Source organism: Poecile atricapillus, chromosome 11 (genome assembly GCF_030490865.1).
Source record: "Poecile atricapillus isolate bPoeAtr1 chromosome 11, bPoeAtr1.hap1, whole genome shotgun sequence".
Lineage (NCBI taxonomy): Eukaryota > Metazoa > Chordata > Aves > Passeriformes > Paridae > Poecile > Poecile atricapillus.
The window spans coordinates 8,455,072-8,470,517 of NC_081259.1; the positions used below are offsets into that span (position 1 = coordinate 8,455,072).

General features: G+C 41.3%; 1 protein-coding gene across 6 annotated transcripts in view; it reads left to right on the forward strand.

The window, feature by feature from the left end:
• Positions 1–15,446, forward strand: part of ARNT2 (aryl hydrocarbon receptor nuclear translocator 2) — a 97,477-nt gene that overhangs the window by 36,972 nt on the left and 45,059 nt on the right. For all 6 annotated transcript variants that reach the window (XM_058847017.1, XM_058847014.1, XM_058847015.1 and 3 more), the window contains one exon: positions 1,471–1,684. In XM_058847017.1, the coding sequence (XP_058703000.1) occupies positions 1,471–1,684 (214 nt within the window). The remainder of the gene's footprint in view (positions 1–1,470; positions 1,685–15,446) is intronic.

The window sequence follows — 15,446 nt, forward strand, 5'->3', positions numbered from 1 at the left end:
GAGTTGCCAGCAGCTGAACTGGGCAGAGATGAATGCCATCTGTACTGGCTGAGGTACTTCCTTGGTTACGTTTTTGATAGAAGAAGGAGGATGCACCCAATGCTTGAAGGAAAACGGTGTTTACTGAGCACATTGAAAATTCCTACCACCTTCATTGTTTTTGAAGTCCTATGGGTGTAATGTTCATTTTTGTGGTCTGAAGTGATTTAAGCACTTACACATGGAAGTTATGGCTGGAGGCAATACTTCTTTCTCTTAGATAAACAGCAGCTGCTGGTGACCCCTCAGTGCTCATGACTGCTTATTCCAGCTCTCCTGGAGTGTGTTTCTGGAGGGACTGTGCCTTTCTGCTGGTGGCACACCCTAGTCACTTCTCAATACAATTTTTTTTTTTTAAATCTTGCTGAATTACAGAGTTTGTTTTCGTCTTTTTTAATAATGTGCAAAACTGGTTATATTATCCTCAGTATAGTGTGGCCAGCTGTGCTATGAGCTGTTTTGTTTTGTCAGTAATTTAGGATCAATGTGCTTTCTCTATAACAAAGCAGCAGAAGTCGACAGTCTGTTGAGTGTTTCTTGAGATGGATTATCTGTTTCTTAATAGTTTACTAGATTTTTATCCTCACCTTATCAGCTAATATCTACCACTTGCACACTAACCCTGCTAAGCTGTCTCACCTGCAATGGGACTCAGGTTGTCCAGAGCTCTGTCCTTTGAGTGCAGTATCTTAACAAGCTCTGGTGATCACTGGAGCCACCCAAGGCTGTCCAAGCTTCTTTTCCAGGAATTGGAGTGGTAGTTGTCATCCTTTGCTGTGAGAGGTTTTCCAGCTCTGTTAAGGAAAGGAAATACTTCTGAGTGATGCTGAGACTTCAAACTCACAGGCTGGAAAAAGAAGGCAAAAAACAATAGAACCTTCTTGTAGTGGCTCCAGGCCCCTAATGGAAGAAGAGGTTGGGGTTTCTTTCCTTGTTCCCATTACACTTTCTGCCTTTTATCCAGTGACTGTTTAATTTACAGAGCTCATCCTGAGCAGGGCCAGGGAGAACCAAACTAGAAAGTCTTATTGGTTTCTTTCCAGTTAAATTATTCAGAATGTTTAATTAAGGGATGAGTTTGCCATGAGTTAGAGCTGTTCATTTCCTCTGTTTGTACTCTGAAGTATCTTTTTATTTTTTAATGTTAGATGCCTATCACAGAATATGCAAGTGAGTATTAGCTGTTTATTTTCCTAAAGTGCATGGAGATCACCAGATGAAAGGCAATAATGGAAAATAAAATGTTGTTATTGAGATGGGCAATTTATGCCTTGCTGCAAGTTTGGTTGTATTGTTACATCAGTGAAAATTTCTGTCTAGGTTTTGATCAGCTACAAAGATCACAAGAAAACAATATTCTCTGACAGTGACAGATGTTACATTTAATTCCCTTTCCTTGCTGGCATTCTAATAAAATCCTTTCTTTGGAAGGAGCTGAAACACCTTATCCTGGAGGCTGCAGATGGGTTCCTGTTTGTAGTTGCAGCTGAGACGGGAAGAGTGATCTACGTATCGGACTCTGTGACTCCTGTGCTGAACCAGCCTCAGTCTGAATGGTTTGGCAGCACTTTGTATGAGCAGGTTCATCCAGACGACGTGGAAAAGCTGCGAGAGCAACTGTGTACATCTGAAAACTCTATGACAGGTCAGATATATCTGATATATTGTTCTGTGTGTTCAGGATCCCTGGAGAGCTTTTCCTGACATTCAGAATGCCTGGTGTAAAAATCTGGTTAAACTGAAACTCAGCAAGATTAAACTGTGTTTTCTTGCAGGCAGTACAGTAATATAAATCTTGTGAGTGACTGCATTTTGCTTCCTATTCATTTGACTTCAGTCAAACTACCTTCATGTAGCTCTGCATTCATACTCTGGTTTGGAATCTGGATTGTTCTCAGGTTCAGCCTGGAAAGCTGGGTTGTTTTCATTTCATCCTCAATGAACTTATGACTTCTTTACAAGTATGTGTTTCTTTAGAGCAGTGTTTAATTTGAAGTCAAATATCATAGTTTAAACTTTTCTGTTTTCATACAACTTCCTCATGGTTTGCTAATTGGAATCTTGAGGGGAAGAAATCCAGTGTTTGGCAACTGAAAATATACTGGATTTTAATCATGAGGCTCCTATGCAGTAGTGTAAGTTACCTGTAAGCTGATTACTTATCATGTAAAACTGAACCATATTCATATCTCCTCTACGACTCTGGCTTTTACAGTTTCTCGTGCTCAAAGCTGCCAGTAGGAAACAGCCTTGTCTATAATAGGATATGTGTATGTTAGAACTGTGAGAATTAGCTAAATCCTGTTGTAACTCAAACATGGAAAGATAGAAATTTAGCTTCTCTTTTTAGTCTTCACATACTATGTTTCTAGCTGAAGGAAAAAATGTAGGGGATAATATTAAAAAATACCCTGACCCTTGCAAAAGTCATGTAATTTTTCTCTGCTTTAATAGTTAAGATTTCTGACCTGGTTTGTTGGAAGTTTTGTTGTGTTTCATAACTCAAAGGATGGTGATCCAGTTTTGAGTGAACCTGCACACTGTTTACAGCTTCCATGTCAAAACAGTGCCAAATTCATGATTTCCTGTGGTTTGAATGTGATGTGGTTTTGGCAGTGCTTTCATGTATTTGAATTGGAAGCTCAAAGCAAAATTCTGTGGTGAAAATCCAGATGGATAGAAACCAAGTGAACAGTTAGGGGAACCTGTGCAGGGCAAAACAGCTGAGTTTCATACCATGAGACTTGCAAAAGAGCACAACCTTTGTTTTTATTATGTAGCCTGTAATACATTTTACCATACGTATTGTCTCGTCCAAGAAGCAGTTACTCCAGAGCCTCAGTGAACAGTCATGTTTTGACTTCCAGAAGTGCTCAGTTATGGGACTTAACCTGCTCAAACTGGAGCTGGACTAGACAAATGCAGAGCACTTCTGAAAGCCCAACTGTATTTTTTGCAGCCTTGGCTATGGGCTTTTCTTCTGCACTGAAATGATCTGTAGCCAGTGGAAAGAGAAGTTCAATAGTATTTATAGAGCTAAATCTTTTTCTTGCCTGAATCTTTTGGAGTTGTCAGATTGACACAGAAGGCCTGTAAATCTGGTGTGCATGGACAGCTGAACATTTTCCCAGCATGAGGAAAGCAGGGTCTCCTGCTCAGCTTTTTGAGTACTTTTGTTTTGAAGGTGTGGCTGGTGAAGTACAGCAATTTTGTATGCAAGTAGCTCTGTCAGTTTGTGGAGCATATAGATAACCAGAAAGTTCTAGATTTGTTATTTTAAACTTGTATTTCCTCGACTCCACAAGGTACCATTAAATAGGAATCTTCTATAAGGACTGTCAGTCCAGCCTCAATTCATTTATAAGCAGCAGGGAGCAGGACTTCAGCACCACGACTCTTGCTCCTTTGAGATACCTTTCTAGGAGAAAGGTGATTCTGGAGTCCATTCATCCAGCTACACTTCCCTTGCTGTAACACAGGCCATGTTGAGAGCAGCAGCTTTGTAACAAGTACTGAATGAAATCTTGCAGTGGCTTGAAATAATGTGTGTCTTAGTGACATATTAAAAGATGTCAAGGAGGAAAATGCATTTCCATTAATTTGGTGTTTATTAAACCAAGTTTTCCTTGGCTTTACAAAGGCATGTTTCATGCAGAACAAAGGGCAATGAAGAGTTTGAAAGTGATGGAAACCACAAGCCAGTCAGCTGCATCTAAAATATTTTTTGCTCCAAGTGAAGTTCACTTCAGGCTGTAGGAACATCCTCATCTGTTAGTGATGTCTGGCTGTTGAGCACAGGATCAGCTTAGGGAAGAGATTTACAAGTGAAAGTGTAACGGTATATTATGATTTTTAATTTTGCTCTCTTCCTCATTTTCTCAGGGTCCATTTTCTCAATGCTATAACCTCCCCCTTCAGCCCTTGCACTGGTAAAGCAGTGACAGCATTTTGTCTAAGGAGAAACTTCACTTTTCCTGCAGCAGATCTGAGCAGTGTCCTTTGGTTGTAATTATCTTGTTACAAGTGCTGATCATTAGTGCAGTATTGCTGGGATTTTCCCAGCACCTCTTAGCAGTCCTGCTACCCCGAGATGCTGCTTCAGACCCTGAGAACTTGGGAGGCTGCCACTGCCAATGTGGAGGGACAGAGAGCAAGCCAGTGGAGGAAGCAGGCTCCCGCTCACATTTCTGCCCCCAGGAATAAGGCTGGGACTGGGGCTGTGCTCACATGAGCATTTCTTTGGCAGTCACAGAGCTTATGCAATCCTCACCTCATTTCACCCTCTCCTCCTTTGGCATTTCTGTGGTACTACATGAGTCACATCAAGGGGTTGACCTGCTGAAAGCTAAACTAAGCTAAAACCCTTTGGTTTTGGTAGAGACGGCTCTTTGGGCCACCTTATCATGGGATTTCTCGAACTCTTCTGAGTTCTAACACCAAACAGAAGCAGGAAGTGAATAGCTAGGAGGAGACAGGTTTTCAGGAGCTGTAAAATGTATGTCAAATTGAAGTGTCTGTTAACCATGGGCTCAGTTACATGGTGTGTTTGGGGAGTAAATTGCTTGCCCTTCCTTGAAGTCTTAGGATATGGGGAAGGACAGATAGTTTCTATTTAATTTTGTGTCCTTGGAGATTTTTTTCCCTGGAAATGGAACAATTGTCTGCTTGTTTATTGTGCATTAATTGCTAACACATTGTAGCAACAGGGAAGCTGAACTGTGCAGTGTATGAACAGTTAGAAATGACCTAGAGAAGAGCAGCTGAGCCGTGATGATAGCAAAAAATTGAGCTCCCAACAAGTCTTTATGTGCGTCATGTGCATGATTAATCAGAATGGGGCAGATATTCAGAGTGATAATTCATTTTCCCTCTTTGTTCTTGAAAATCTGCAGATGTCAAAATAAATCACTTCAAATATGGATGAAGATCAGATCCCATGGGAGGATCCATTAGCAAAGACCTCTTTGTGCTTAGAGAGCACTGGTGGAACTTGGTGGATGTCAGGTTCAGGTGCAGGCTCAGTCCCAGTGCAAGTGAGAGCCTCTCTGCTGCAGACAGCAAACCTCTAATGGTACAGGGAACACACAACTTAGATTTAAGTGCAGAGAAAAGACACTTTTGAAGAATTCCTCTGCTACATTAGCTTTCAAAAAATGATTGAACAAGTATTGTAGACTGTCCTTCTGTTAAAATACAGTGTTCCAGAGCACTTTGTAAGACTGATTTCTACAAATCTAATTCTCCATAAGTAGTTAATGAAAGAATAGAGTGATGAATACAGACACCTCTGTATGGTTGCCTGGAAATACTCCCAGTGGTTCCATGATGTGTCTGAGATGTGCTTGTAAGGACTGTAAGATCCCTGTTCCTGCACCCAGCATCTCCAGTGGTGCAAATGGGAAACACCCAGGTTTGTTATTTTCAATCCTGGGCTGAAGGCAGCAGGGCACATAAAAATCAGCTGTAACATCTCCCTTTGGCCTCAGCCTCTCTGCTTAGCTGAGGCAGGGAGCAGCATGTGACACCCCACCCATGACACAAAGGTTCCTCAGGACAGTCAGGTTCTCCAGGAGTCCTTGCAAACTCTTCAGATGAGCAGTTAAGGGGTGCTGAAACGGCTGAGCAGTGACTGCAATAAAATTATGAGAACCAGAACTTCTACAGCTTTCATTTTCAAGTGATTTTAAAATGACTAAGTCACTTCACTTGCTAGCTGAGAAAGATTAGTTGAGGTTACTTCTGGACAGAACTTGTGTGCCAAGTTTAATCTTGGCATGATCTTTTATTGCCATATTTTCTAAGTGCAACAAAGTAGAACTTTATGATGGAAATGGTGACTGACCACAGCAAGAGTTGGGCTAATAGATATCCCTTGAGAAGAAGAGAGAATTATGTGACAATTTCCTGTGGTTCCATATTATGGAAGCATCACTCCATGTTATACAAGCATAGATTTGGGCTGGGGAACCTGTCCCACAGAACCTTCTAATGACATGTTGTCTTGCAGTGATGATTTCAGCTTAGGCAGTTTTCTGTCCAGCTGCAAACCGTTGTTACCAAGCAGTTTGTAGACACAGCCACAAAATCCAGATGTTATAGATAGAGTCAAATTGTAAAAATGAGGAAACTAGTGTTCAGCTTTAAAGAGGGAAGTGCCAGAGAGCAGGGGCTGGCCAGTGGAGAAGCGGAGTAAGGCATTCACAGCACTGAGCAGACGATAAATAACCATGTGAAAGAGAAGAATGGGGATAACTTTTCTCCTCAACATATAATCTTCCTGAAAATCAGCACAGGATTTTTTGTGCTGTGAGCTGCCTTATACTGCCATGTCTGTTCTCCAGCTCTGATTTCTGCATGATCTTTCTTAGAAGGAAGGGGGTGGTTCTCATATTGACAACCAGCCAAGTGAATGCAAATGTGTTTTGAACTCTGACTTTCTATGAATTATTTAGAACTCCAGCTACTACAGAGAAGAGCTGGATGAGACTTCTTTTTGGCTTCTTATATAAAATTCTCCAAAGAAATTCAAAGACTGAGTTGAGGCATGACAAGAAACACAGTCCTGGCAAGTACAATCCTGTTCTGCCTTAAACGTCATCATCAGTAATAGTAAAACTCATGTCTAATGGAAAAGTAATATATTATCAAAACAATATATGGGTTGAGTTCTGCACTTGATTGGCAACCACTGTATTAGTTCTCCATATCCACTTAAAAATTGGATCAGCCTATTTATAAAAAAAAAAAAAGGGGTAAAAAAGTCTATTGCAGGTATTTGTGCCAGAAGTTCTATAGCAAAAATATATTGTCAGAAGGTCTGTATTTCTTCTGTGTTTTGTAGACATTAAAATACTTGTCACAGACTGATACTTTTCTACTCAGAGTTCTTAACACTCCCTGGCAAAAAAAAAATAAATATAAGAAATCTCTTTTTTCAGGGAAATGTATTTTTGCTGAGACAGTTGACTAAAGAAGAAGCTGTCGTAGAGCTCCTTTGGGACTTTGTTCTGTAGCCTTTGGTTCTGAAGAGCACATTTGTCAGAGGTTTATGCATCAGAAAGGTACTCTGCGTGTGAAGGGCTGTTTCAACTGACAGCACTTGATTTCTTTATTATTACTATTTTTTTTTTACTTCTGTCTGTGAGCTCTTTTAAGTACATGAACCCTGAAGAACCACCTGTCTCTGAAACATGCCCAGCCCAGCAGATTATGAAGTGAGAGAACAGAGAATTAAAACCAGATCCCAGCATTTTTGATTTTAACATCTTAGTACAGGATGACTGACCTAGTAGAAAGACTGTTGTCTATGGGCAGGTAGGGAATGAGTTGTATGATATTTTGTTTATAGAGAGTTAATAGCTACTTGCGCTTTTTGTCCCAGGATAAAACAGAGGTTTTCACTGAATGTCCACAAACCACCACAACCTGTAGAGTGAAGAGAAGCAGGCACCCAGTAAACAACATACAGCAAAGCTGGTAGGATGGGGAGGAAAGTTTCTGTAGACATGACATGTCCTGAATTCTTTTATGTCTCTGTAGAATTGTCCAAGACTTGACTCAATTTTTAATGGGATTTTCCACCCACCCATACATACCCACACAGCCCCCACTTTATTCCTTGGAGGGTAGGAGGCTGGAGACAGCTGTGTCAGGATTATTGTACCTGCATTGGAAGGTAACAGAGATTTCTGGAAACAGATACTTTGACACTGTGGTTGCCCTGAAAAAGAAGGAACAATTCTTGAAACATACTGCCATGTATAGAATGTATATGAATGAGTGATGTGAACAGCATATTTCAGGTTCCAGTCTGTTTTGACTGTAGAAAAAGCCCATTTTGGCAAGGCATCTTTTTGTCTTTTAAGTGTGAAATCTGGAAAGAGATTTGCCTTGTTGTTGACAACTACCAAATCATCATGTGATACCTGTTTTTCAGTAGAGTTATGTGGTCCCACTGGCATTGTGGAGAGTGAAGAGGATGTTTCAGATGTGAGACTTTCCATCCACACCAGCCCATTGCTGTGCTGTTGTTCCAGAGAAAAAGACCTGCCCACATTTTTGTGGACTGCTTGTTCTCATAGCAGGAAGGTCGCCATGCCAGCCAGAGATGGCCTTAGAACTTGGGCAGTGCCAAGCATGGGAATCTGGATTTTCAGCTTTAGTCTGTTTAGTCTGCAGGATTTTTACATGCAGGATGGAGGAAATTAATGTCCTGCTTCTTCCATCCCCATTTTGTCTGCAGGTAAATGAATTAGTGCAGGAAACAAGGAACCTGTGACTGTAGGACATCCTGGAGTGCCATTCCTGCCCTTTGACACACTAGATACAGAAATAAGAAAAAACACAGTCTGCTCTCAAAAAATTGGTACTTTCAAGTGATCATGTTTTAAATGTATGGTACATTTAATCTCTCAAACATTCCAAGGGAATTTTGTTTTCCTTTGGTCTCTAGGACTGTTTCTGGGGGGGGGGGGGGAAGATTCCCAAATGTTGGGAGAAGCCAACTATGTATAAAGCAATTCAAAAGCAACTCCTACACAAACACAGTGACCCAGTGGTCTCCCTGCTGCTGACACATTCCATTAGGGCGGATAGTACTGGAAGAAAAACCAGTGATAATAAATTGCATTTTTTAAAAATTACTTTGGTAATTATAATGATGGTTTAAAGAGGTCAGTACATGCTTTTACCAAGGAAACGACTTTAGCCTAGTACTCCTGAGACAAACTTGCTACACCTGATTAGCATTAGGGAATGCTTTTAGGGTGAATTTTCAGGTGTTTGGACATGCACATGCAAGTAGGTTTTGTGGTTGCTGTTCCTATTCAGTCTTCACCTTGAGTTTCCCACTTGGAAACTGCTGCATTCTTGGGTCTGTTATCCCAGATGTTGGACTGGATCACTTTCACTTGCTGGGTTTCAAGGGTGGTGGGTACTTCTTTAATGTTCAATATTTGTTCAACCTCCTCTGTTTTGTTAAACACCATGAGATATATAGTTAGTGGGGTTTTCCTCTCTTTCAAAAACACTGGTGTTTTCCAAACTTCTCTGGTTAATACATTGGCAATAAAGCCGTCCAAGTGTGCCTGGAGGGTTTTGGCACTGGCAAACTTGCAAACCCTCTCAGGTGCTTCAGTGCTTTGATGGAAACAGATGCTGGGAGAATGCAGCCTTAGCATCTGCCTTGTGGAACAGGAGCTTCGAATGTTGTGTTGTCTCAATGGAGTCAATACCAGGCACTAAAATATTTTATTATTCGTGATGAGTTGTAGTAGCAGCCTAGGGAAGCATGGGGAGGAGGGATGCCTCGTGTGCAGTAGAATTCCACCCCTAATTGATTTATCCCCTGCTGCTGTCGCCTCTCCATCCTTAGCTGAGGCTCAGCTCTGTGGCAGCAAAGACAGCACTTCTTGGTCTTTGATCCTTCCCTGGCTTTCCACCAGCTTGCTGAGACCACAGCTCCCACTCACTCCTCTCTGATACCCTGCCCAGAGCTGTGTGGAGGGAAAAGCCTCCCGTGTGGCAGCTCCCAACCAGAGTGGGCACATGGCCAATGGGCAGTGTTCTTTAGTTGGATCTGTTTTATTGCAGTCCCTGGGATGTGAACTTAAGTCTTCAGACATTCTTCTTTCTGTTTTCATACTGTGGAGACTTTTGCATGTGGTTTATAAGTGTCTTGAGTCTTTAAAAAGAGAATTAAAACCTATAATGAATGTTTTGTCCCACACACCTTATTTTAATTGCACTAAAGAAGTAGCCTGTAAAAACAACCGAGCAGCATCCTTGAGCCTTTTTCTCCTCTCTCTCTTTTCCTTCTCATGTGTTTAAATTTAATTCTGTCCACAGCAAAGTATCTTACCAAGATCATCTTGTGGTCATTATTTTCTCTAATGAACTATTCTGTGGTGTGTCACCACAGCCAGATTTCAGAACCAGACAATACTAGTATTTACTAACAAAACATAAATTTTGGTTACTTGAGTTTGATAATGAAGTACAAATAATATAGAATGCCAGGAGATGAAGCTTTTTTGGCAAAAGAGCTTTTCAGTAAAGCTTCTTACTGAGCATCCAAGTGAAACAAAGAGGTTAGTTTAGAAGCTACTTACAGTCTTTATGTATTGATTTATTATGCAGCTGTGAATGGTAAAAGAATAAATTACGTATTCCAGTGTTATTTTGGATAGCTGTTCTATCCTGGGAATATCTGCTGATGGTGCTTTAGAGTTTCTGGGGTTTCCATCCCTTTTTCTAGAAAGTCTGTCTTTTGAGGAGCTGTTTGTACCTTGGGTCACTGGCAGGTGTTACTGTGGTAGTTTTCAACAGCTCGGTCTTTCCTTCAGGTACATCTGATACTTGTGACAGAAGGGCTACCCCAACTGCCCAAATCATGGGGCCATGAACTTTGTCATAGGTACTTGTTTTGGGAATGGAAACACTTGTAGAGTTCACAGATAGATGCTGTGTATTTATATCTACAGAGAGCTTACACATCTGTAAGGGCTTCAATAAGCTGTTTTAATTAATATTCTGAATGTGCCCCATACTTTGAGTAACCATTCCTGAGAGTTCAAAATACATTTTGTTGAAGTGTTTTATGGGTTGATTTTTTGAGGCTTTTTTTTTGTGTTATAACTTAACTTTCAACATATGCTTTGAATTATTTGCTCCAGTTTCAAGTCCAGTTTTTCCAGGTCCATCAGCAGAGAGACTTGCATGTGATCTGTAACACTATCCCTTCAGATAGTCCCTTAAAATTAACTGAATAGCAAGGCTCAAAAGCCCACATAGTTTCCTTTTTAATTTGATTAAAATGATGCATGTTTGCCCAACACTGTGGAGAATGACATGATGCAGACCAGTTACTCAGACATGAAGGCAGGCACAGCAGGGACCTTTTGGCCTCATGAGCTTTTATAATCACAAGTTGTATTAAGCAAACAACTGTGTAACATGAGGGGTTTCTTACTGAAAAACAAGAGGGGGTGAGAAAGCTTTTCAATTTCCCCCTTGTGGGCCAGTGTCTCCAGTTGGTAAGTAGGGAACAGACAGATATTTAAAAATAGGTACATTTCAATTGCATTACTTCTTTTTTTATTTTTTTTTAACTTTGCTGTTGATTGGATCAACTCTTCATTCTATTGTAGGAATGTCACAACTTGACTCTAATGCTTATACAACGCCTTTTGCAATTAGATGATGTAAACCTTAACATATTTAGAGAGGTTCAAGTAATCCCCCTGAGAAGTTAGGCTAGTGAGGAGAGTGAGCTTTGATGGTTTATATTTATAATCATGGAATAGTTTTGCTTGGAAAGGACCTTAAAGATCATCTCGTTCCACGCTCCCCCCCTGCTGTGGGCAGGGACATATTCCACTAGACCAAGTTTCTCAGAGCTCCATCCAGCCTGGCCTTGAACACTTCCAGGGAAGGGGCATCCTCAGCTTCTCTGGGCAGAGTATGCCAAGCCTTGCCACCCTCAGAGTGAAGAATTTCTTCCGCATGTCTGATCTAAACCTGCCCTTCTTCAGCTTAAGGCAAATCGTCCTTGTCCTTTTACTGCATTCCCTTGTAAAAAATCTCTCTCCATCTGTCTTGGAGGCTCCCTTTAGGCACTGGAAGGGGCTCTAAGGCCACACCAGAGCCTTCTCTTGTGCAGTCTGAACAATCCAGCTCTCCCAGCCTGTGTCTATAGCAAAGGTGCTCCTGCCCTCTGAGCATCTTCTTTCAGCTAATTGTTTCCAGGTTTTATACTGATACATCCAGAGGTTGCCACTGCATATAAATAGGACACTCAACCTGTAGTCTTCTCTTGGAAGCATGAATTTAAGCTGATTGTGCCCTGTTAAGCATACAGGTGTCATGAAATTTCTATGGACTTACTGAGGATTACTGTGCATTGTATTACTGAGCTACAGCATGTTGAGAACTTTTGTTAGTGAGCTTGGACCCTATCCCTAGCTGCACCTCTGCTGCTGACTGACTGCAGGCAGGAGAAATCACTCCTTGAGTTCAGTGTCCTCGCCTTTAAAGTAACAGTACAGGTGTGGAAGTCCTGGAAGTTGCTGTGATGTCTGCTAACAGCAAATACGTGTTCCAAGCCAGTTATTTATTTTGGATGTTGATACATTTATTTATCAGTGTATTGCAATGCAGTGGTGTGTGCAGTGGGGTAGGGTTATGGGGCTGCTTCCTGCTGCACGATAAAACAAGCATGTGAGGCCAGGGAAGCCCCAGCCTGGGAGATCTAAAGCAGTCTCATAATATTTGGGTGGAAGGCAATGCCAGCTTTGGAGCAGGAGCAACTGCGTTTTATCCCTGCCATCCCACAGATTTCTTGGTTGGTATGTGTGCAATATAATCACAGCTGGGAAGCCCTGTGAGGTCCCTGATGTTGTTCCAAGCTCTGTGAGCTGGCTGATTTTACAGTTCTACTGTATTCTCAAGGGGTATTTGTATACCAGTGTCCCCTTGGCTTCATTCTTGTGGAGAACAGGCACAAAATGCTGTGTGGCAGAGGAGAGCTGTAAGTGTTGTGCTGCTGTAGAGCAGGCTGGTAGGGTGCAGTCCCATGTGGGCAGGTCCCATCCTCTGGGATCCCCGTGCCCTTCCCATCAGCTGGGAAGTGAGAGTGGGAAGTATACATGGACAGACCTTATTTCTACCTGCATTGCTTCTCGGTCCTTGAAACTTCTGAAAGGAAGATTGTAATATCATGGAAGATTTAGATTGCATCAACCATCTCCACGTGATAGGAACGTGTCCATTTTTGTGGCTGTTCCCACACCTCAGCCCTGCCATGTCCTCAGTTTCCCGTAAGGCGGGGATGGAGGTGGTGATTCTGGTCCATAAAGGCTGTGCACAGTAAGGGATGACCTGTGCTACCAGACACCTTCCAGGCAGGACCAGGGGCTCCTGCACCACCAGGGAGACAGACTGGAGAACAGACCATTCACTCTTTGACAGATAAGAAGGAGTGACCAGCAGCTCAGTGAGCATTGCCTTTGGGATCTGCACTGTAACCTTGATGTGAGTGAGACAGGCAGGCTGTGAAAATCAGCACTGGTTCTGGGTGTGCTGGGGAACTGATGCCAGTCTTGTGGTTCTGCCCTTAGGTTGTAATTTTAAGTCAGGATGGTGTTAAGTTCACTGTGTTTTGAGTATTGATGCTGTTCCTATTGCTCATGTGTTTGTTCTCCTCTTGATTAGGGGGCAGAGGGATGCAATTTTTGTCAGTAGAGTTTTATTAGGAGTTTGTTGTTCGGTGTGTACTCTGATATGGGTATATGCATGGTAGGTAAGTCTTTGCTTTTATGAGCCTTGCCTTTATGTAAATAATAAACCACAGAATGCTAAAAAAAGGCTGCCCATGTTTTGGGTTTTTTTTTAAATTTTTATATTGTTCTATTTGTATATTGCGAACTTCTGGTTTATGTCCTGGAAGGAGAGTCTTCAAATACTGTGCTTGCAAGGCAGTTGTGATTCTTAATGTGTCCTGTAATTTTTTTTTCTATTGGAATCCACAGGGTGGATGTATATTTATTACACTTAATAGAGCTTTAAGCACTTACTGGGCTGCACTAAACATGAGAAAAAATTGTATCCCTTACAGTTGTGAGGCGTACATCGTAAAGCTTTTTTATTTTGTTTTAATTGTTGAATTAATGCAGAATAATTGCTCTGGCATAAGCTTACCAAGAGTAATTTAATATAAATTGATCAAATTTAGGCTATTTAATCTTATTACAGACATTTTGTTTATGCATTTGTAATGCATCTGTTGTTTTGAAGGGGAACCCTGGCAGCTGAGCACCTCGATGTAAAGCTGGGTGCTCAGCTGTAGTCAGTGCAAATGTGTAAACTGATAAATGGCAGTTTCAAGTTTCACCTTGTTTTCTTGAACTTGACTGTTTATCCCAAACAGTGACCTGGATCTTGATTCTCTACAAACTGTAGAACACTCAAAGTTTTTTAAGCTGATCTTTTCTGCTAATTTCTAAAGACTTAATGTACTAATACAGAACATCACCACAGAAATCCTTTGTTCTCTGACCCTTCAGTTTGAGGGTGAGCTTACATTTGGAGCTGTATTCAGCAGCAACAGTACCTTGACCATCACTTTGTTTTTATTTTTAATTATTTCCTCTTGTTTTCCTCCATCCTGGTCTTGCTTTTTCCGGTTTTGCAGTAAGATAAAGATGGTTTTAGTTTTCATAAGGATTTTTGGGTGCAGTATTCCTGTGTTCTGTTTGTCTTCCTTGAGCAGCCTGTGGAGTATTTTTGATGAGCACAAAGTCATCTTTTGTTATCTTGTCCAAACCAAACTTAGTTTATCCTTTATTTTATTTTGCCTGGAAGGAAATATGTGGACAATCAGTGGCTGAGAATAATTATGAAATATTTAGCTTTGTCTTTGTAAGACCAGAAATTATCATCTAAAGGTGAAGCTTGCTGGGTTGCTGAAGATACGGAGGTCAAGGTGAGAATCCATGTATTAGTTCAGACTGTTTCCTTATCAGGTCCATGATTCTGTGCAAGACAGGAGTCCATCTACTGATGAGTTAGAGGGAAATGGAAAATTGTATCATGTACTTTGCCAGCAGAATTTTTGTGAACATGAGGCCAAGCTTAATTTCTTCTGAGATCTAAGAGCTGGGTTTTTCCATGTTGCAGACTGGATGTGGGCACTGTATGGTTGTTTCAGGCCAAACCATTTCAGCTTGCACTGAAATTTTTGCAGAAGAATGCCCTTATGTAACAGCCCTTCTTTCTAGTTACAGACTGCAGCATTCTTGGAAACTGGGAGACCAGCAGAGGAAGCATTTGTGGTAGAATTAGGTGTTGAAGTTTATGGAGTCTTGAATTAAAAAAAACCAACAAAACACCAAACTCAAAAAAAGTAAAAAGAACAGACTGTGTTTGATTACGAGGCTATAAACCTTAGCATGCAGTGCATAAACATGGAGGAAGATTTTCTAACAGGCTGGTGCTATTGTGTGAAAGTGGATTTGAGCCAAATTCCCAGATTTGAAACCCCATGAACTTCAGTAGGCCCAGAGCAGTCCTTGGCTTAGGTTCATCTCAAAACATTGCAAGCACAGAACACAAGTTTGAACATTCTCAGTTGCAATTGGAGATCCAAAAGGGGAAGGTTTGTGCATAATCCAGTCACTGTTTGCACACACAAGGGGCACAGCAGTGCCAACATGAGCATTTTCCCCATTGATCATCATGTGAATGTTTTTAGAGCATCTTTGAAAATACCCTGCAGGAAATGTTTCTGGCATGTGTCCCCAATACTTGAATCTGTTATCTGTTTACTGGTAAGAGCTTTATGTGGCTTCTCTAATTCTACCCAAATAATGAACTTGCCTGTTGTCCTCACCTCTGTGTGCCTGTGTGCCAGC